This window comes from Rhinolophus hipposideros (genome assembly GCF_964194185.1).
Source record: "Rhinolophus hipposideros genome assembly, chromosome: 26".
In the NCBI taxonomy this organism is placed as follows: Eukaryota; Metazoa; Chordata; class Mammalia; order Chiroptera; family Rhinolophidae; genus Rhinolophus; species Rhinolophus hipposideros.
In genome coordinates, this window is record NC_138072.1 from 21,677,931 (window position 1) to 21,701,237 (window position 23,307).

Here is a 23,307-nt window from a genome sequence, read left to right on the forward strand (position 1 = left end):
GAATGAGGAAAAGAGACCCAGGGGTTAGTAATAAGGAGGGGTAGTGGACTGTATGGGCTCGTGACCTGGGGTTCCAAGATGTGAGGTGCATACCAAAGGAGAAAGGGGGTGGTGACAATGAGAAACAAGGAGTTTGGGGCAGGGGGACACCACTTGGAAGGGCTGTAGGAGAGCCAAGTTTCAATTAGTTTGGGTTGGACCTCACTGGGAATTTTCCAACAGCCACCAATACCAACTGGGGAGGAGGATGCTGACAGCCTATCCCCTCCCTCTGCCTCCACCATCTTAAATCAAGGTAGCTAAGCTTTTATTTGGTATATATACACCGGAATTTATTTAGGAAAAAATTTTGTTTCTAAATATTCTACATCTAAAATTCAATTTTTCTATCTGTTAAGAACCAAGTGAAAGAGGATTCTTGACCTTTAAATGCCTGGCCATCATGTGTGGAGTTTCATCGTAGTCACCAAAGGTATTGGGAAGACCTAAGAAAGTATATTTCAACCATTATTGGAATGTACTTTAACAAACAGACATGGTATTTGTAAAGGCTTTAGGTTAAAAAATTAGAGAATTTTATATTTATAATTAAATGCTATAATTAAATACTTGCAAAAACGTAGTAAATACAGAGACATCACATTAAAAAAAATCATAGAGGAATATAAACATCCACCACTTCTTTTCCATTTGAAAGAAAACTATAAGGGACCAAATCCCCAACCCCTTCCCTTCCCATAAGGGAAATTCATTCATTACCTAGTTGCTTGGGGTGGTGTGGGGTAAGGGGAGCGCTGCACCCTTCAAACTAATGAGCACTTGACATGCAATTAAAAACACAAAACACAACCACTCTCCTTTCAAAAATATTTTCCCAAGTAAGACTTTAGCATCTAATTATCCAATTTCCTGTTTTATTTCTTATCCCTTTCTAGTTATCATGCTCCTGGTGGGAAATAAAATTTATTGTGCATTAAAATGTATATATGAGGAAAAAGAATGCTGGAAAATGATTTTTAGTGCTAAGAAGCTAAGCAGTGCTCAAAAGCGTTCAACAGGAAATCTGGTTAACCCAGAATGGATACCAATATTTAATTAGGTAGTTTGAGAAGTGTCTACAAATCTCTTGGTCACTTCTATATATAGTAAACTAGAAATCCTAACTTTTAGAAAGGAAAAAGGTAACAAGACACAAGGTTCTACATCTCCTCTTCTGTGGACACAGTGGTGTGGAGAAGAGGGAGCCCTCTCATCACGCTCTCTACACTCATCCCTTCAGCCATGTCCCCATGGCGAGCACTGTCACCAAAAGCAAGGCTCTGGACAGTTATTTGACGAGGCTTCTTTCCTCCGAGTTTCATGCAATTCTGACGCTTTCAGGCTGAGCCAAAATGTTCCTTCAAGTCTAGAGGGAAATAGTCGTCTCAACCCAAATTCTCTCTATTTAGAAAATTCCTACTGAGTGTTAACTGTATACCAAGACCTGCAAAACAAACTCTTTAATCAAGATCTGTTACCGTATCCACCCATGTCTCATATATTTAGATTTTCTCATGTGTGGCTCCCTTGAAACACACACCTGCATTGGGATAACAGAGGACATAGGCTGTTGTACATTTTCCAATCATTTCAATAAAAGGTCTCATTTCAGCTGCACCCAGAGCACAATTTAATCCAATGCTGGAAAAATAAAAGAGACATTAGAAGCATCCTCTTTTATTCAAAATATTTACACATATGAAAAGTTATAATAAAGAAAGGAGTATCTCTAAAACCAGGCAGGTACTAAATCTCCTGATTCAAAGCCCCTCATGCAGTTACAGTCAAAGCCATCCACTCCCGGCCCCCACAGCACTGAATACTACGTCCCTGTGCATGTCACATGATCTTACGGCTAAAGGGCTCTGCCTATGGATGGGACACCTTAAATAATTTCACAGTTTGGTTCATGTGAAACAGAAACGCCTGAAAACCACCACTGCTAACAAGCGTGATTTGAAAGCAATACTTACGAGGAAGAAAAAGAAAAATGTTGGAGGGAGAAGGAACAACCAAGGCTTAGTACTTGATCCGTAACTCACTTGCAAGGTGACCTAGGACTTAGAATTTGTGTCTTAGAAATTAAGCTGGCTTCTTTATCTGTAATACCAAGCAGCTCTCTATTCTGTAGATGAAACTTACTGGGGACTCAAATAAAGCCGTTCAAAGCAGAGCTGCTCTAATGGAAGTAAGGGTGGAGGGCCTGAAACCCTCTAAAGCCAGTCTCAGGGGCTCGGGGGGAGGAGGGAATTAGGCCATCAGTTAATCAGGTATTAACTATGAAGCTACTGGACTATGGCATCTTTTCTATTTTCTGTTTTACTTTTTTTCTTTTACTAGGATTCCTAAGTACAATGTGGTGGGGAAGAGAGAAAAAAAATGAAAGGAGGAATGCTCAAAATGTTTAAGGGAAGACAAAAAATGTTTTTTAATGAATTAGATATAGTTTTTCAGATATCCCTACAATTTCCTACCTTTAGTTTTTGTTAAACATTTACTGCATCCCTACTATGTACCAAGGACTCTATTAAGCACTAGAGAAATACACACGACTAAGATTGCTCTAAAAAGCCCAAAAGCTATTAAGGAGCCAATCACAACCCAGTTCAATACAGTTATTTTCTTAATTCTCAGGCCCAATCACTAGTGTAACCATTATTCTATATTACAGCAGCTTTTTGGAAATCATACTACCTCATTAAATCAACTGTAACACCCGCCCTGAAATTAGAAACATTAAAATATGAAAATAAGAACATCACATAGCTGATAAAATGCTGGTAAGAGCATGCCCTGTTCCTTGAACCACTATTTACTTGATCTCGAGCAAGTTACAACCTCTAAGTCTCCATTCCCTTCTCACTGAAATGAAGGAGTGAACAGCAGTACCTACCCTACCCCAAGATGTTGTTGCCAAAATTAAAAGAAACAACTCTCATAAAGCACTTAGAACCGACCCTGGCAGACAGCAAACGCTCCGTAAATGTCTATTACTATTATTTTTATGGCAAAGGCTACAATAATAGTAAACAGAGTGCTCTGAGAGAAGCATCAACCTGGGATGGTGAGAGAGGCCAGGTTCCCTGAAGAGGATGCTGGAGATGAGTCCTCAAGGCTAACAAGGAGCCAGCAGAGTGCGGCTGTATAAGGGGGTTGGGGGCAGGCACAGCTTCCAGGCAGAGGGAATAAGTAGTACATTTATGGAGAAGGCAGAGGAGAAAAATAGTACATGCCCTTGGAGCTTCTATTTCACTCATAGTAAGTGATTTCAACCATTTTGATAAGAAAAAAATAGAGATATTTTAAAATAGAAAAGCCATGTTAATTGACAAGATAAATATCTGAGCTTTAGAATTCCCATCTTACTCCAAGCTAGACTGCTTCTGGTTGCTCCATAAATAAGGAGTGAAAAAACGCTGCAAATATAAGTGCTGATAATAGTTTTAAAGCACTGTTACCAAACCAACAAGCACAGTCTTAAGCTATAAGGGGGACATTTACAGATAACAAAGCAACCACGTGGCTGTCCCCAGAGGCATGACAGCTCTCCCTCCCAGTCCCCCAAATTGACCCCCTTAGGCAGCGGTCTTCCGCTGCCTTTAGGGAACAGTCTGAATGTACTTCCAGGAAAGCCAATCCCATGCAGGTGGGGCCGTGGAAATAAGCAGAAGCAGCCTCCTTCCAGGTCACATTCAGTGGCCATCAGAGAAGATCCCCAAAAGGGATGAGGTCGAGGACGGGATAGCCACTCACCAGAGTGGGTCTGCGTGGGACACACTGATGACAAACGCCTCTCCTGTCTGTCCAGAAAGCGTCCGCCCACTTTTATCGACAATTGTCCCTGAAATCTGAATTAGCAAAGGAAACTCAGTCAACAATGTAGACTTGAATTAAGCGTTTAGTCCCCAAGACAAAACAAAACGTTCTTTTACTGGGAAGAGCGCTGTGGAACTAACTCAAAGCAGCTCTTTGTACAGTGGTCAGAACAGACAAATGCCAAGTGGGGTGGGGCAGTTGGTGAGCCATGGAACAAGGGAGAGCCACTGAGGCAAAAGCAGTGACCAAAACAGCTTCAGAATCACACACCCAGTCCCACTGAAGAAGATGTTCCCACAGAACGTCAGGTTAGCCTCGCCTCCCGCTGTTCAACAGCAGATTCGTCTAAAAGCCCTTGTTTTGATTCCAGTCTATGCTCGCCAAGCAATCTGAGGACTCTGCATGGGTCTATTGAGTTAATAGACTGGGAGTCTGGCGTCTTCAGGGCCAGGTACTCAGTCATCATGCAAGGCCGCCAGCCCTGGGCCCTAAGGAGAGCGGCTCCCTATGCCTCTGGCTTCCTTCTGGCCACTGTGCCTTCTACCGACCACTTCTAGATTCATTTTCTTCACATTCCCAGAGGTAAGACTATTTCTGGTGTAGAGGGGGTGGTAGGACGGTGGTGAACAGAGAAGTGAAAGTCGGTGGTTACCAAAAGTTACTATCAATGGTTCTATTACGCAAAGAAAACAAACACCCTACCACCAAAATGACAATGTTAATAAAAAACAAAAATAAATATTTTAGAACTTACAAAGATAGGCCGGGGAGCATATTTCTCTTCAAAAAGGTTTTGGAGTGCAAACAAGGCTGCCTGTCAGGGAAACAAAAGAAAGACATCTTTTTTTCTGAGAGACTGTGGCCAAGGTCAGTCTAAACAGCTGATGAGAATGCTGGACTTTCTAAGACCTCTTCGGATAAGATACACATCGTGGTCTCTAGGGAGAAGAAATATATCCTCCTACAATGCACAACCCAGCAGCCCTGTCTCAAGTATCACACTGTACACACTAAAACAAAACAAATGCTAAAAGTTCACCTGTGAACTAATATTTCCTCTGAGGAGGAGCTGAAGAGCTACTCTTTCTTCCTTCTCTCAATCAAAATTAAAAATAGATAAATAAGAATGTCTCTGCCTTCCACACCCTCATTTGTCACGGTATGTATATAATCAACAGTATGTGTGTCATTGCAAATAAGAGTATGAACTCATGTTACTTTGTACTGTCCATGTTTTGTTAAATTCTAGGGAACACATCTTCTCTTTCTTTTTATCATTATATTCCTTGATTCTAAGATGTGCATATTTTCATAATTTATTTGCTGACATCAGAATGTAACCTGTAATTAATGTGTACCATCATTGTGATGGTTTTCTTTCCATGGAAAAAATATCAGAATTTCTCTTTTTAGAACTACACAAATTGATCCAAAAGATCTTACAAAAAATAAAGAAAATGTAAAGAATAGCCAGGAAAGTTCTAGACAAAAGGGGTGGGGTGGGGGCAAGAGTTAAATGAAAAGCCTACCAGTTACTCAGACATACTGTAACTGTAATGCTATCTATGGTAACTAACAGGACAGCGCTGTGACATCAGCAGACAGGTTCCTGGAACAGATCAGACCCAGATGATCCTAAATTTAGGATGCATGGCTGACAGTCCACATGATTCCTATCATTGGAAAACAACAGAACGTTCAATAGATGGTGTTAGGAAAGCTAGGCAACCTTAGAGGAAAAAAAGCAGGGAGATTTCTATCCTATTCTCACTACAAAATGAATTCCAGATGCATAACGAGGGAAACCAGTCCCTTTATAATCAAAAGAATGTTATGTCACACATTCTACAACCTAAAAACTGAACTAACAAAATATATACTTAATGCCTTCGTCCCTGTTATTATACCCCCACCCTTATTTCTAATCTAAACAATACTGTGACTCCTCAAATGTCTATCTGGGTCTCATTTCAGATAAATTCCTTATTATGTTTGCTACTGTTCTTATTTCAAAATGCATACCTGAGTTGCTTTTCAAATTATTATTTGTTTACTGGAGATGCACAAAACAATTTCTAGGTATGTTAAAAATAAGGCAGGATAGTCATCCAGCTTCTGACTGGTAGTCACTCCCCTCATTCTTCATGTATTTCAGTTAAAAAAAAAAAGTTTCAAAAATTCTGAATCTGCGGTCTTATTTCCACAACATTTAAACAATTAAAGGTTTGATGAAACTGTACTAGGGTAAAAAAAAAAGACCCATTTTTCTCCTTATTTTGGAATGGGAAGTGCACTTGCAAATATAATTCTCTCCCTGACAGGAAAAAAAAAAAAAAAAAAAACAGAATCCATAAATCAAACCATATTATAATTTTCTTGCAACAGTAAAAAACAAAAACATAAACAAAAAACAGCACAACTATATCACCATCACCACCAAATATAATCAAAAGTCAAACATCAAACTGCAGACATCTGCTACTCATCATTGACAAGGGCCCGATTTCCTTAGGGAAAGACTAAATTAAAAAGAGCAAAACTCCAATAGAAAAAAGGCACATGACACAAATCACAGAACAGGAAATGTCAATGGTTGTAAAACTGAAAAAAAGATATTCGATTTCATTTATAGTCAGACAAATATAAATGAAAACTACAGAGAGGTAGCATTTTTCACCTACCGGATTGGAAAAGATCAAAAGGTTTAATAATAGATGGTGTTCAAGAGAATGTGGTAAAACCAGTACTGCTTGTTGACTGGGATTTACATGAGTACATCTCCAAGGAGGGTCATTTGACACTAAAGATCAATATTAACAATGCACAAACCCTTTGGCCGGGCAATTTCACTTGTAGAAATTTATCCTCTAGATACACTGTGCAACAACATATGTGCAAGGATATTTACTTTCCACTCCATACACTCATGTTCCTTTGTACATATGTAAGAAATACAAATGGAAGCACACACATGCTGCTATCTGCACAAAATTCCCATCAGGACTCCCACACAGTAATAGTAGTTGGCCCCGGGGAACAGGAGATGGAAAGATACTACTTTTCACTCCATAAATGTATGTCACTTTTGAATTTAGAACCATGTGTTTGTATTTATTACCTCGGCATGTATGCACATATAGTAGTTATACATGAAAATATATACTGTCACAATTTTTAAAAAAATTTTTTGTAAAGTTAAAAAGATAACCTTTGAAGTGTTTCTCATTCTACTGGCCTCAATTAAAGATAGTCAAGATATCTCATTGTGGTTTTTATTTGCATTTCTCTGATGATTAGTGATGTTGAGCAGTTTTTCATTTGTCTATTTGCCATTTGTATGTCCTCTTTGGAGAAATGTCTCTTCAAATCCTCTGCCCATTTTTCAATTGGGTTGTTAGTTTTTTTGTTGTTGGGCTTCATGAGTTCCTTGTATATTTTGGATATTAGCCCCTTATCGGAGGCACTGTTTGCAAAAATCTTCTCCCATTCAGTTGGTTGCCTCTTTATTTTGTCGATGGTTTCTTTTGCTGTGCAGAAGCTTTTAAGTTTCATACAGTCCCATTCGTTTATTTTAGCTTTTACTTCCATTGCTTTTGGAGTCAAATTCATAAAATGCTCTTTGAACCCAAGGTCCATAAGTTTAGTACCTACGTTTTCTTTTATGCAGTTTATTGTGTCAGTTCTTTTGCTTAAGTCTTTGATCCATTTTGAATTCATTTTGGTACATGGTGACAGATAACAGTCCAGTTTCATTCTTTTGCACGTGGCTATCCAATTCCCCCAGTACCATTTATTGAAGAGGCTGTCTTTCCTCCATTGTATGTTTTTAGCTTCTTTGTCAAAAACTATGTGTCCATATTTATGTGGTTTTACTTCTGGGTTCTCAATTCTATTCCATTGGTCTATGTGTCTGTTTTGCTGCCAATACCATGCTGTTTTGATTAGCCCTATAGTACAAGATAAAGTCAGGGAGTGCGATACCTCCAGTATTGTTCTTTTTTCTTAAGATTGCTTTGGTTCTTCAGGGTCTTTGTGGTTCCAAACAAATCTAATGATTTTTTTTGTTCTATTTCTTTAAAAAATGGCATTGGGATTTTGATTGGGATTGCATTAAATCTGTGTATTGCTTTGGCCATTTTAACTATGTTGATTCTTCCAATCCATGAGCACGAACTGTCTTTCCATTTCTTTCTGTCTTCAATTTCTTTCAAAAATGTCTTATAGTTTTCAGCATATAAATCCTTCACATCCTTGGTTAAGTTTATTCCTAGGTATTTTATTCTTTTTGCTGCAATTGCAAAGGGAATTGTTTGAGATATCACCTCACCCCAGTAAGAAAGGTTGTCATCAACAAAACAAATAGTCACAAGTGTTGAAGAGGCTGTGGAAAAAAGGAACCCTTATCCACTGTTGGTGGGAATGCAGACTGGTGCAGCCATTATGGAAGGCAGTGTGGAGGTACTTCAAAAAAATTACGAATAAAATTACTATATGACCCAGTAATCCCTCTCCTGGGTATCTACCCAAAAAATTTGAAAACATTTATACATAAAGACATGTGTGCTCCAATGTTCGTTGCAGCTTTGTTTACGGTGGCCAAGACATGGAAACAACCAAAATGTCCTTCGATAGATGAATAAAGAAGTTGTGGTATATATACACAATGGAATACTATTCGGCGGTAAGAAAAGATGATATAGGAACATCTGTGACAACATGGATGGATCTTGAGAGTATAATGCTAAGCGAAATAAGTCAGACAGAAAAAGCAGAGAACCGTATGATTTCACTGATATGTGGTATATAAACCAAAAACAACAAAAGAACAAGACAAACAAATGAGAAACAAAAACTCATAGACACAGACAATAGTTTAGTGGTTATCAGAGGATAAGGGGGATGGGGGGTTAGGGGGTGGAAGGTGAGGGAAAGGGGGATCAAATATGTGGTGATGAAAGGAGAACTGACTCTGGGTGGTGAACACACAATGGGATTTATAGATGATGTAATACAGAATTGTACACCTGAAATCTATGTAATTTCACTAACAATTGTCACCCCAATAAATTTTTAAAAAAAGTCTTTGACAGAGTAAAAGTCTCAATTCTATAAATAATATAAAAAAAATAAATTAAAAAAATACAGATAGTCAAGAATAAAATGCAATAGAGGAATTTCATTTAACTTAGCTAATGGCCATTACTGTCTCCAAACTGTATTAGGAGAGTCATCACAGCCACCCCCCACCCCCACCCCAGCCCTGTCCCATTTTCCTCCCTTAACTCACCTTGGCATTGGCAGTATCAAAAATAGTTTCAACGAGTAAGATATCAACCCCACCGTCCAGAAGCCCTGTGGCCTGCTCTTTGTATGCTTCAACGAGCTCATCAAATGCTGCAAAAAATGAACCACACCCAGGCCGTCAGTCATCAGTACCCTCTGAACCGCCAAGATATGCTGAGTTCAGGCCTCAAAGTTGATCATTGACTGTCGCTGGTTTCTAATGCGTCATTTTGAGGACAACACAACCTTTTGTAAGAAACCAAATACAGAAATATGGTGGCGACAGATGTGAAACCGGTAAAGCGAACACAGTTGCTCCTCAACACTTGCGTGTAGCCTGCACGTCCCATGTGTGAGCCGAGAATGAGAGAGCAAGCAGAAAGCTGTAGGATGTCCTGAGCCCTGCACCTTACCTTAAAGATCTTTAAAACCGATCATTCTTTTTAGGGACAATTTTAATCAATCCACTAAGGGATGAGTGTGAGAAGTAACTGCAGAAAAACGTCATACTATTTGGATCTGTAACGAGTCATATCCTCTCACTCTCTGTGCTAAAAGGCTGCACTCCTGTGGATTTGGCTCCTGCCCTCTGACACCAACTCTGTCAGAGAGGAAACTGCCTGAGGGCAATTTCAGTTTCACACAAAAGTGTTCAAACACTCCTAGGAAAAATTGTTAGAAATGTCTTGAATCGTCCATTTCCACCTGAGAGATCATCTCTCTCCCCATTTTACTTCCCAACCAGGAGAGAAAAAATCCTCTGATATTCTGCAGAGAAGCCTAAACAGCACATTTGTGTTTGCTGCGTAAGTATGCGTCACCTTATAAAGGAGAGAAAGGAAGCGTTAGCTCCTCACTGTCATGTCTAGACCAAAGGCAACAGAAGGAGCAACCCTGGTGATGAAGTGTGGAATTACTGCGTGGAAAGTTCTGTGACCCAAACCCACAAGCCACACCTGCCTGACCTTGTCAGCTACACGAAAGTCACCACCATACATGGTAGCGTTACTGTTCAGCTCTGACAGTTCAATCCTGTTGGATTTTTATAGTCTGATGTTTAAGAAACTGACCTAGATTTCTAGATTTTTCATAAAATCTCAATGCAAATATTGTTACATATGCTAGTTTACAATGTTTATAATGATAGTATGTTTATATAGTTTGGACTGCTTTCTAATAAATAAAATAGGGGTCTAGTTGGTTACTCTATAAAAGACCAAGGCCTGGAATTCAATATTTCTCAACTTCTCAGTTTAAAGCTTTATTTTGATTGGTTCTATTTCCACAGCTGAAAAAGAAGCACTAACACAACACTATGTATGTTTGAAAGCAAGCTCAAAATAAAATATGAACAATAACAACAGCTGACTTTTAATTTAGAAGTCTGCTATATTCCAGGGACTTCTATAAGCCCTTTATGTGGATTAAGTCACAATAACCCTGAGGTAGATCCTGGTATCGGTCCCATTTGATTTAGAGATTACTAAAACACAGAATGATTTGCCCAAGATCAATGATTATATGTGATAAATACTCACTGATATTCCTGTAATCTGGTCTTTCCACAGACGGGGACACAGAGAGTGTCTTATTAGTTGGACCCAGGGCTCCTGCCACAAACCTCTTAATTCCTTTGAGAAATAAAAACAAGTGTGAAATCTCTGGATGTTTTTATTGTGAATAAATAAGGTATAAGATTTCCCTATGACATTGTGTATAATCCTTTGTCCAAAGCTCTGAAATATGAAAAGCACAAAAGCCCTAATTTTTTCCTTAATTCATATGACAACAAAACTTGACCTCTCCTAAACTAACAAGAGGCTATTTATAGTCTTCATGCCACTTAGTGGGACGGTTCATAGATTTTACCGCAAATACGTTTGACTATGGAGACTGTCCCAGATCCCACTGGAAAATTATGAAATATAAGGGATGTGCACATATTATCACAAAGCCAATCCAAAACACTGAATTCCCACAGAGCTGGTTTCAAAGCCTATCACTAAGTAATCCTTTTCTATCACCACAGCTATGGTTGGACAAATTCTCTCTCTCCTCATTCATGAAGTTCCTGAAGTTAACATAGGTTCTGCAAAAGCCCCTACACTAGCACTCAACTTGAAATGCCCTCCAGTATTATATCGCAGGCCCTTTACTGGGGGGAAATATTAAATCAGGATTAATCATTATAAAGCCTGAAATGAAAGTACGAAGCAGATCAAATCTTACTTCAGTAATTATTTTAATAATTCTCTAATAACATTTCCTTCAGGCAAGAGCCTTGGAGGCTGAGAGGTTGTGCTCATTTACAGATGCTGACAGGAGCCCAGTCTACACTGCACATTACCTCTGGTGATTTCACCCATTCAGTAACCTGGTTACACATTACAATTTAACTGGAGAAGACCACCAACTAGTTGATTACCAAGCCTGTGAACAGGTTACAGGCCAAAATATTCCTTATCTTCTCCAAAGCTGAACAATAATGTAGAAATAAGAAAAAAGTCCTTATCTTCCCCTGCTTTAGCTGGTTGAACATTCTCTGACCTGTGACTCTGTTGGGATAATAGTGTACACATTCCCATGAATTCAAACATTATCTCTCAGAAACAGAGTTCCTAATAAATTGCTGTCTTCATTAGTATGCTGTGCCTGACTTCCTAACAATCTTCTTTACATCTTTCCTGTTGGCAATAAATTCACATTTCCAAATCTTAAGGTGCTCCATATACTCCTATTCCTTTCCCTCCCTCAAAGCTGGTACCCAGGTGTTCCATGGCTGCCAGCCAGGAGGTTAGGTATTTGGGGGAACACTTTTCAAGTTCCTGTAAAGCTAAATCTAATGTCACACTCTGTGGACTACACACAGCCTTCAAGGACATTAGTGGTATGAGGTGGAGAATGCCCCAAAGACAGTATCTCCTTCCCGAGGTAAGTGTGTCACAGGGATGAGGGTAGCTTTAAAGGAATAAGATCAAACATCTTAATGATAACCAAAATGGCCAAGACAGTCAGCTGTTGCCTTAATAACCCAATGGTATGTTTCCAAAGGGAGAAAATGATTTCAGCTGTAAATATACAAGGAAGCCATGGTCTTAGCTACAAAGTTAGGATATAACCCCCAACAGAGTAAACTCAGAATAAACCTGGGCCCAAGGCCCACGGGGACAGTCAATTCAGAGACACTAAATGCTTGACTGAAATTAGAGAGAAGCAACCTACAAACAAGCATAACACAGTATCTGCAATAGTGCTAGTAGGCCAACTGTCATGAAAGGACAAAGTGGACAGTGTATTACCGCTGGAAACATAACGTCAAAGGAAGCATCTCTCTAAGAAAGGGAGAAACACATCCCTTACCTGTCTGGAGAGTTATCTCCTCGGCTGCTTTCCTGGCCACTCCTGCAGAGCACTTGTTCATCCGGTAAGCCTAACGCATAACAACTGTAAACATTAGTTTGTCTTTCTTTTCCTCTGCACATTAAATAAGGAAGTCATGATGTTCTAAAGCAGGGGTGTCCAAACTTTTTTCAACGGTTTTCACCAAGGGCCATATGTGGTAAAATACACAAACGGCCAGGCCACTCACTCAAGGTGAAGTATGTATTGCCTCACCTGGTTTATTTAAGTAAACTAAATATATTTTTGGAATTTGCTGCGGGCCAATTAACAATGGATCGAGGGTGGCAGTTGGCCCACGGGCCGTAGTTTGCACACCCCTGCTTTAAAGCCTAGTTAAATTCTGAAAGGAAATGCAGAGTGGTTTAATTTGAGGTCTGAATGAAATCATGGCCAAGAAGGCCTACCGGCTGTCCCAGCCTTGAAGGCCACAGGAAAGGCAAGTCTTTGGGAACTGCTTTTAGGTTCTTCCCCAAAACCATGAGCTAGGTGCCAAAAAAATCTCTGAACATCTGGCATGTCAGAACATAAGCTGATGCATTAAATATTCTGAGAATGAGAAAAAAGTACAGTAATGGGAAAAGCACAGCTTCACAGACAGGAGGCCTGGGTTCTCGGACCAGCTCGTCACTGCCAGCCCGGGCAGTCCCTGACTTCCTTCACCAAACAATGGCTGTAATCAATTGTTCTGAACTTTTGCAGATTATTAACCTTTTGAAATTTGGTAAAGGTCAATGAACGCTCTCACTAGGAAACAAAAACAAGTATGCACAAACACACAAAGTACTGCCTACAATTTAAAGAGATTCAAAGGCCTCCTAAAGCCCTTCCACAGGCCGGATGAGGAGGTCCTGGGTTTGTGATCAAGATCCCATCTAATTCTGAGACCCTCTGTGCCTCGGACCCTCATAGCTAATAATTAAGAAACCAGAATATCCTAAAATAGGGATTATCGAAGTCTGGCTCCCGGGGCAAATCTAGCCTGCTGCCTATTTTGTAAATAAAGTTTTATTGGAACACTGTCAAGCCCATTGTTTACACAGTTTCTATGACTGCTTTTGCGCTACAATGACAGAGCTGAGTGATTGCAACAGAAACAGTATATAGTAGCCAACAAAGCCTAAAATATTTACTATGTGGGACTTTATAGAAAAAGTTTGCCACCTCCTACCCTACAACACAAATTCATTTTCCTTTGATGAGCCAAAAGGTTCATGCTCTCATAAAACCCCAATATCAGGAGATCATGAGAGAAATCAGTGTAGAAGCGCTCAGGACTACGTACATGAAAGCAAAGGCAAGTATCTACAAAAATTCCACACAAAATGGAGACCACGGTAGATAGGAGTACATTTATCATGTATTCCCATCATCCATCGTTAACATTTTATAAAATGTGAATACAGAAGCATCGTGTTGATTAAAAATAAACCAAATCTGCCACCCCACACCCATTAGATGGCTACTATCAAAAAACAAACATAAAACAACAACAACAAAAAAACAGAAAACAAGTGTTGGCAAAAATGTGGAAAAATTGGAACCCTTGTACACTGTTGGAGGGAATATAAAATGGTGCAGCCACCATGGAAAACAGTTGTTTCTCAAAAAATTAAACATGGAATTACCATATGATCTAGCAATTTCCACTTCTGGGTACATACTCAAAGAAAATGAAAGCAGGCACTCGAACAGAATAGATATCTGTACACCCATGTTCTCAGCAGCACTGTTCACAATAGCCAAAGGACACAAGCAACCCAAGTGTCCATTGATGGAGGAATGGATAAAATGTGGTCTATCTATACAATGGAATAGTATTCAGCCTTTAAAATAAGGAAATTCTGACAAATGCTACAACATAAATAAACCTTGAGGATGTTAAGTGAAACAAGCCAGTCACAAAAGGGCACATACTGTATGATTACACTTATATGAGGTTCTAGAACAGTCAAATTCAGAGACAGAAAGTGGCAGGGTGTGTGCCAGGGTCTGTGCGGAGAGGGGAATGGGGAGTTATTGTTTAATGGGGACAGTTTCAGTTTTACAAGACAAAATGAGTTCTGTGGATAAATACCACCTCATAGATGGTAGTAATGTTAGCATAACAATGTGAATATGCTTTATGCCACTAAACCTAAAAATGGTTAAGATGGTAAATTTTATGTTATACATATTTTGACACAATTTTTTTAAAAAAGGAAAATCAAATCTGTTACCCAGTACTTATAAAGGCCTCACAAAACTGTGCACACAGCCAATCATTATGCCTTCATCAAGTCACTGCATAACACGCATCATTTTTATTTGATTATTACTTGCCCATAAAAGAAGCCTGACAGAAAATGAATGGGCTGCTATATTCGTAAGCAGAAGAGATTCAAACCTGTCTGGTTTCCCTGTCTGAGTACCAGCAACAGAGAACCAGGCATTAGCTTCAGGTGGTCTCTTCACTTGCAACTACCGAGGTGGCAAATGCTCCCAAACATCTTCGATGTGAGGAAAATGGAATTCTTACCAAGTGTTCCAGGCCATAGTCAGCTTGGGCAACATAAGTGCTGCTAAAAGTGTTTGTTTCAATGATGTCCGCCCCAGCCAGCAAGTAATCCTGCAACGAGACAGTAATGTGGTGCTCAGTTTCAGAATCCCTGTCCCCAACAATAAACATGCCTTTTCATCATCATCGCCACCAAGCACCTTCTGGCCACTTACTAAGTCCATGGCACTGCACTAGAGGCTAGATGCAAAACATGCAAGGATTTCACAGAAAGGCACGTGCTACAAACAAACACAGCGCTTGAATTCAGACAAAGTCCACACACTAAGTTATGAGTCGAGTCAAGTTCCTTAAATTCTGGTAGCCAGGCATGGCTCAGTCATTTTTGTTTCATGGGAACCTAGCTCTGTCTAGATGTCCACCTAATACACAGGACGAGGACTCATTCCTTCAGCAAATACTGACTACTTACTGTGTGTGAGATACTGTTCTAGGCAGTAGTGATCAGAAGGGAAAAACATGCAGAAATTCCTGCCCTCGGGAGCTTACACCACGTGACAAATGACAAAGCCACATGGTAGTTATGTGACTCACCAATTGCATTATAAGAACTGATTTTTGTAACTATCCCCAAGCGATTCATCCCCATGATGACATTCCCAATCTCAACACACTGGGATTTTATGAGATTTGACTACATATTCTCAATGCCTAGCAGAAAAACTGAGGTACCACTTAGTCTGCAGAACTAAACCTCTTCAAAGACCAATTTCAAATTTTCCAGTACCTACAATTCCCATTATAACCAAAGGAAAAACATTCTTAGTTTTTCTTCAAATGGAAACCATCCTGCATCTTCTCTAGAACAGTCTTGACCACTCAGTAAAATGATCACTTCCACACTCAATGAATCACTTAATCACTCAGTGATTTGTTTAGGTAATTGTTTTCCTTAAGAAGACTCTGAAACACTTACAACAATGCCCTTCTCCAGAACATAAAACTTTCTTAATTAACTGGTAAATAAGCTTTGTCCTAACTGAATCCAGACCAGGGAAATAGATTCAATCACCTTATTATCTCTTCTAGTCATAATTCTATGAAATTCCTAACATCACCTATAAAACAATTTAGTTCTGTTTATTTTTAAGTTCTAAAAGTCTAGCATTACCCAATTACTAGCTTCTGATCTCTTTATGTTGGCTAGCCATTTTTATTGGAGACAGGAAAACAGAAAGAAAGACCATGGGATTTCAGGTCAGTAAAGCTCTGTCCCATCAGGCAAGTTATTTAATCTCTGTGATCCTGTTTCCAAACCTACAAAATGAATAACAACTTCCTTCCATTTTATTTCATCAAGGCTGTTGTGGTGACTTTAGTAACATAGTGGATGTAAAAACCCTAACTTGTCCAGGATTTTGTGGGTTTTCACTGGAGTTTAAACACCTCAAAGGCAGAAAACCTATCTTGCTCATCTCCTTCCCCTGAATGCTCAACATAGTACGAGACTTTTATTTGGTGTCCAACGCCTGCTTTCTGAACAAATCACCTTTCTTCTGGACCCTCCAGAGCTAGATGCAACAGAGTTCTGCCCTCAGTACATGAAACAGCGTGTGGAATGACAGACTGAAAACATAAGCACCTAGGGACATTTTACCTTATGGATTTGGTAAATGATATCGGGCTGAGTTATGCTTAGAATGTCATTGTTGCCTTTCAGTGGCTTGGCGTGACCTTTAAATTCTTGACCTCGGAAGTCCTCTTCACTCAGCTTGTACCGCTGGATCATGGTCCCCATCCCTCCATCCAGCACCATGATCCTCTCCCGTAGAATGGCTTCAATCTTATCCGGCAGGGTTTTCGTCATGCCTGTTTTCAAGAAAGTGAAAAATTTGACTTTAAAAAAATGACCGGGGAAAAAGATGTGTGGAGAGGGAGTGTAGAGTAATTTATAATGATTCACAATAGGGAGTGAAGAGAGCTCATAAAAGACGTACCCATCGCTCCACAACATTAGAAAAACGCTGCCCAGAAATGTTTTCATTAAGCTGAAACAATGCCTAATATAATAAAAGATTGCACACAAAATCACTGGTGATGCACCAAACAGAAGGGAAAGCAGGCTGCAGTTACTCCTGTTTCAGAGATGAGGAAAACAATGACCAAATGACATACGGCCAGGACAGGCTGTGGAAGCAAGTCTTCGGGGCTGGCTCTCTCTCTGTTAACGCTGTGCACATGCTCCCTTAATTGGGAGATGTAATATGGATCACTGAAAACCATCATTAATTCCAAACTCCATTTAAATTGTTAATTCTGACAGTCTCCCCCACCCATTGGTTTCACTCACCTCTGCTAATGATGACAGGTTGAGAAAACCCAAGAAATCTTGGTTTAGTCCCAGCTCCCGTATGTAGTTATGGAGTTTTGGAAAGACTTTGTGTTTATGCAAAACAGGGAAATATCAGCTCTGCCTTTGTTATAGGAACTCTGATAATAAAATGAGACGATGTTTTATCATAAAACACCCTGCGCCCCCAAAAATACGAATTCTAAGATCTTGCTAAGAGTCATCATACATGCAAGATATCAAAGGTTTTTTAAAACTCTAAATATCTGATTTTTGCAAGAAATTTGACAAACTTATTCTATAATTTATGTGGAAGACTAACAGTCCAGAAAGAGCTAAATTAACTATGAAAAAGCAGAAAGAGGTTACTTGGCCCACCAAATATTACAACATATGACAAACCCATATCACAAAATAAGGAAAAGTAAAATATAGAATATCTTCATTACTTAGACTAGGGAAAGACTTCTTAAGACTCAAAAAGCCCAACGTATAATGTTAAAATAAAAAAAGGTGAATTTGATTACATAAAAACTAAGAATTTCGGTCAAATGAAACTTACCACAGGCAAAAATTATAAACAGATTACGGACTAGAGGAAGATTTTGCAATGTCTAAAGCTAAAAGGGACCAACATGTACAATGTACAAGGAACTCCTACAAATCAATAAGAAATCAAATAGGAAAATGGGTAAAACATAAGAATATGCAAGTCAAGGGAGGGGAAAACAACCAACAAGTATAGGAAGAGAGGCTCAAACTCATGAGCTATCAGAATGATGTGAATTAAAACAAGACAATACCAATTTACATCCAACAGATAGGTAATAATTAGAAGATAGGATAATGCCAAAGAAAACCGGAACCCTCAAGTATGCTTGTTAGAACATACGCATAGACAGAGCCATTGTGGAGAGCAGCCCAGCAGGACTTAGTAAAATCGAGCATGCTGGAAACCCAGCAATCTCACTCCTAGGTATATTTCCCAAAGTCTCATACAGACCCACAGAGAACACATGAGGATGTTTGAAGGAATGACAAGTCGGAGACTAGGTTGGGACATGGCAAAGTAAAATGTGGTGGATGGTCACGTGGAATACTATGTGGTGGTACCCAGATAGACCACGGTATTGCCGTACTGTGAGGCTGGAATATTGACTGAAAAAGTCAGAAACGGTTAACTACCATGAGACTATTTACTATTTAAATTAAAAATACACATATATACAGATTAGAGTACAAAGAAACATACAAATACACAGAAATATTTGAAACCTATGCCTATGAAAGTAAGATGATTGTGACTAGAAAATACATAAAGCAAACACGAATGAGAATCACATGGACTGAATACAGAATTCCTCTGCAACTAAGTTCCTTAAAAAGCCATTGCTTCTAAATGATCCACATGTTTATTTATCCTTTAGGGGATAATCTAAGATTTCCCTTTTAGAGAAACTGAAAGATCTTCCTCCCAGATTTGCTAGCTTAAATTAAATTGAATTCACTGTTCTTAGCCTCAGGTATTCCCCAAACTTTTCCAGTCGGCGTTTATCTTTCACTGGCTTCCAATCACCATGTCCCCTCCAGATTCTCAACAATTCTTCTTTTCCCTGGCAGGATGAGCACTCTTTTTGAAATGTTTCTCTTCCATGAAGAACGACAAGCACCAAAACAGCCGACGCATCTGTATTCAGTCCATTAGATGCAGAACACTGTGTCCACTTCACTCCTGATTAGTGAGGTGCTAAACAGAGCAGACTCCCCCTTCCGTCTTTCACAGTGAATACAGGAAGCTATAGTTTTGCAGTTCCCCCGTTCGGCTGTGGCATCCCGCTGCTGGCACATTCATATGAAAGGGAAATTACGTACTTCCTTTTTCAAATTAAACCAGGAGAGGACGGCCTGAACAAGAGATAGTCAAAGAACTATACGGGAGGGATAGGTCTCATTCGATAACAACAGCGATAATCATCTTCGAGTCACAGCACCACTAGCTTCCAGAACAACTGTACCAGTTCCATTTATGAGAACCCTGGGATCCAGAGCATCACTAGGTCACCTGACTCATCTCCCCCTGCGTTATCAGGAACTGAACATCCACCCTCCTCCTGGAGCGGAACAGCCTCTGTCACAGCAGCTATTGTTCTGTCCTTATTAGTGGTTTTCTTGTTTCCACGTGAACTACCCCATAGCTCCCTTTCTTATGGGTGTTACTTCTGCACAGAGTATAACCAGGATGAGCTCAGAGACCCACAGCTCGGTGTAAAGCTGAAATTATACTCCATTCTTGTACGAAACTAGTATTTTTCTCAATGTTGAGCGCGGAGCCACCAAAATCAGAATCACTTGAGATTTCTACTCCCCATCCCCACCTACTGGGTGTCTGCTAATCCGTTTTGACACAGTGACTCTACACCCCCTGGAGTCTGCGGAAGGACTGCCCTAACCCTGAAACGGAAAATACACACTCTCTGCACCCCGACTCTCTCTGCGCGCAGTAGGCGCCCAATAACCCTGGAACGAGAACGTTACGTCAGTCAACACTTTCCTAGAGCCCCGCTGAAACAGGCTCCATCAAACCTCGAAGCTGTTACCCAGACATTGAGGGTCGGGGCGCACGAAAAGAGGGGGTGCGTGGCGGATTTGGCGGCTGGAGTGCCCGGGAAGGAAGGGGTGCGTGTGGGGAGAGGCGCAGCGGGGAGGTAGGGAGTGCAGGTAGGAAGCGCGGGGTGCGGGCGGGGACGGAGGCAGGGACACGCGTGGGCGCTCAGCTGCTCCGCTCGTCCACAGGGGCCGCCCGTCCGCCCGCGGGAACCCGGCCCCGCGTGTCGCGGGCAGACAAGCACCACACCCGAGGCCCGCGCCGAGCGTTACCAGAGGGCGTGCGCTCCCGCAGAGCCGGCGACATGCAGCCGAGGCTCCTGGTCCTCAGGCGCGGGGCGCGGAGGGGAAGTCTCCACAGGGGACGGCCGAGAGCGGGGCAGGCCAGCGCCAGGCGGGCCACGGAGCCCGGGGGGCCCGGAGCAGCAGAGAGGACCCGAGGAGCGGAACGACGTGGCGCGCGCCCGAGCCAGGGCCTCTCTGCCCCGAGCTCCGACACCTGAGCACGCTGCCAGCTTCGGCCTCCTCCGAGCCCCCGCGCGGAGTCCCACCCCGGCCTGCAATTGGTCTGTGCGAGCTTGTCGCCGCCCTATTGGCTGTCGGTCTCAGCCAATCGTCTTAGGCTCGCCCCGAGGCTCTCTGGGAGACGCTCTGTCGGGTCTGGTCCCCGTTCCGCTGTCTCCGCCCCGGACCCGGAAGTGCGGCCGCGTAGCCGCTGGCGGTGTGAACCGTGGAGGTAGTGGGCGCTGACCAGCACGGGTGTGATGTCCAGACCGGCACTCACGTTCCGTTATTGCCTGGCACTGGGCGAGATAGTTACCCTCTTAGTCTTCACTCTCCGTAAACCGGAAGTGATGGGGTGGTAGCAATTACTACTTTATAAGGGCTACAGGAGGGATTAAATGAGATCCTTGAATGCGGTGGGGCAACTGAAGTACATATGTGCCTGTTAACGCTCGCTTATTGATGAGCGCCCGCTGTGTGTCAGGCTTTGCGCCGCAAAGATGGGCAAGCTGTCCACCCCCACCGCTGGCTTAGAGGAACTTACAGTCTCGTTCACACGAACAATTGAGCTGGTTAAAAAATAAATAAATGCACATGCAGTGTGTCAAGGGAGCTGCAAGATGCAGGGGAGTCGGGGGAAGCTTCGGAGAATAAGGTGGGTCTTAAAGGAAAAGCGTGTGCCAGGTAAGGCCTTTCCCGCTGGAGAAAAGGCCCTGGGTAGATTTTTCTCAGCCCGTTGTGAGATTTTGTAAATAAAGGACAGCTGTGTAAGGCTGAATACAGTAGGCGGGAGGAAAAGCAAATGCACCCAGAAAAAAACTAAATGGAGACCAAATTATGAAGTTTATTAAGTGTCCAAAAAAAAGCATACATTTGCATGCCATTCTCACTTTAGTGTATGTAATTGTATCTCAATATTTTAATCTACAAAATAATAATAAAATGTATAGCATTCTTACCAAAGATTGTCATACTTGGGGGGTGGAGGGAGAAAATGAAACAACAGTGTGGGCGAAATGGGATGACCACGAATAATTAAAGATCTTAGATTTTAAGTGCTACTTTTTAAATTATCACCTAGGTGACAAAGTTTGTTGATTTGTCTCTTGACAAATAATCTTTCAGGCACCTAGTCATTGACTATCCCCTGTCCTAACAGTAATTTCAGGGATGGTGTATCAATCTCTCTTTTGAGCAAGTCATCACAAGTTTACTTTTTTGGCTAACACTGACCAAATCCAGTATTTTCTTAGTCATAAACAGGTTAACAAGATTAAAAGACTATATAGTGTTTAAAGGAGCAGTGAATTCCTAGCACACAACTCACACAACTTAAATTTCCAAGGATTGAATTGTGTCCCCCCCCCAAACGATATGTTGAAATCCTAACCCCAGTACTTCAGAATGTAAACTCACTTGGAAGTCAGGTTGTTGCAGATGTAATTAGCTAAGATGAAGTGATACCCAGTAGAGTGAACCTTAGTCCAATATGACCGGTGTCCTTATCAAAAGAAGGAGAGAGACACACAAGAAGAAAGCAGGACAGTGAAGGCAGAGGTTGGTGTGATGCACCTACAAACCAAGGAATGCCTAGGATGGCCAGCGAACATCAGAGCTGGAAGAGACGAGCAGGGATTCTCCCCAGCAGCTTTCAGAGGGAGGGCTGCCCATCTTGGTTTTGGACTTCTAGTTTCTACCACTGCGAGACAATACATTTTTGTTGTTTTAGGCCACCTATTTTGTGGTCCTTTGTTACAGTAGCACTAGGAAACGAATACAAATGTAGATGGAGTGGGAACACCAAGACAAAGCGTGCTTTTTCTATCTCCATAGAAGATAAAATACTGTGGTTTTGTTGATAATCTACTAGCCTACTCCTCCATCCTTGCCTTCACCCTCACCCTCAGCCTCACTCTTATTAAGCTCATCCCACACAAACCCATTGTATAGAGGCAAGGCCTCATCCGACCCCTTAGTTGTTTGGGGCTTCTATCCCAGCGGGTTTGTCTTCACACAAAGAAGCCCTGGTTAGTGAACCTAAATATCCAACTATTGAAACCAAGGGTCTTTATGACTTTTATTAAACTTAGTTTTAAATCCTAGCTCTAGAAATCTCTCTATCTCTATGCCCCTTAGAGACCTAGCGTTTCCCCTGGATAACCAGCAACACCCCCCCCCCACCGCCCCACCGCCACCCGCAAGGCAGCAACAGACAGTAGCCTGGGCCTAATGCACACATGGTCCAGACCTCTGGCAGGCTAAAGATAATATCTTGACCTAAGTTATGTTTCAGGCCCTGAGCCCTGGGGTGCAATAACATCCTGCTGCTTTCCCATGAGACTAGACAGGACTCTGGAAAAAACCTCAGAGCTTTCCTCAAGACCTGAAGAAATGATTTACTACCCATACCTCACCTCCAACCAATCAGCTCACAGCATGATCCCAAGCCCCTAACCCATGGTGTCTTGTGGCGGTGCCCTATGTAATCTGTAAACTACACGCCATTAGGGAGTAGGGATTTTAGAGGCATGAGCTTCCTGACTCTGAATTGGCCAATTTAACATTAATTCGCTAGTCACTCTTTTGCTTTTTCCTTTCTTTCTACACTGCAAACTCCTGTTTGTGCATTTCTTTGGGCCAGTGATCACAGGCAGGCAGACTCAAGGAAAAACGTCAGAGTTCCAGTAACACTTTCATTGTACACCAGTTGTAAATTGTCATTCCAGCTTTAAACATTATTCTATGGGATTGGTTCTGTGTATCAAACCCATTGGGTTGTTTTGTGTCCTGTTAGGGTCCTAAGAGTATGAACTGA

General features: G+C 41.3%; 1 protein-coding gene across 6 annotated transcripts in view; it reads right to left on the reverse strand.

The window, feature by feature from the left end:
- MTR (5-methyltetrahydrofolate-homocysteine methyltransferase) overlaps positions 1-20,521 on the reverse strand; it is an 84,795-nt gene extending 64,274 nt beyond the window's left edge. For 2 of the 6 annotated variants that reach the window (XR_013992617.1, XM_081038872.1), the window contains exons 1-10: positions 20,262-20,511; positions 16,692-16,903; positions 15,056-15,145; positions 12,499-12,568; positions 10,677-10,769; positions 9,143-9,249; positions 4,610-4,669; positions 3,793-3,887; positions 1,580-1,680; positions 424-485 (exon numbers count right to left, since the gene is read on the reverse strand). Coding sequence is in view for 5 of the 6 variants with exons in the window: in XM_081038872.1 (XP_080894998.1) it covers positions 424-485; positions 1,580-1,680; positions 3,793-3,887; positions 4,610-4,669; positions 9,143-9,249; positions 10,677-10,769; positions 12,499-12,568; positions 15,056-15,145; positions 16,692-16,903; positions 20,262-20,295 (924 nt within the window). In the remaining variant the exon portion in view is untranslated. Of the gene's footprint in view, positions 1-423; positions 486-1,579; positions 1,681-3,792; positions 3,888-4,609; positions 4,670-5,877; positions 5,890-7,063; positions 7,210-9,142; positions 9,250-10,676; positions 10,770-12,498; positions 12,569-15,055; positions 15,146-16,691; positions 16,904-17,384; positions 17,498-20,261 lie in introns of those variants that run through there. The other 4 variants (XM_081038870.1, XM_081038871.1, XM_081038873.1 and 1 more) reach the window with 4 other exon arrangements.
- Positions 20,522-23,307: the final 2,786 nt, after the last annotated feature.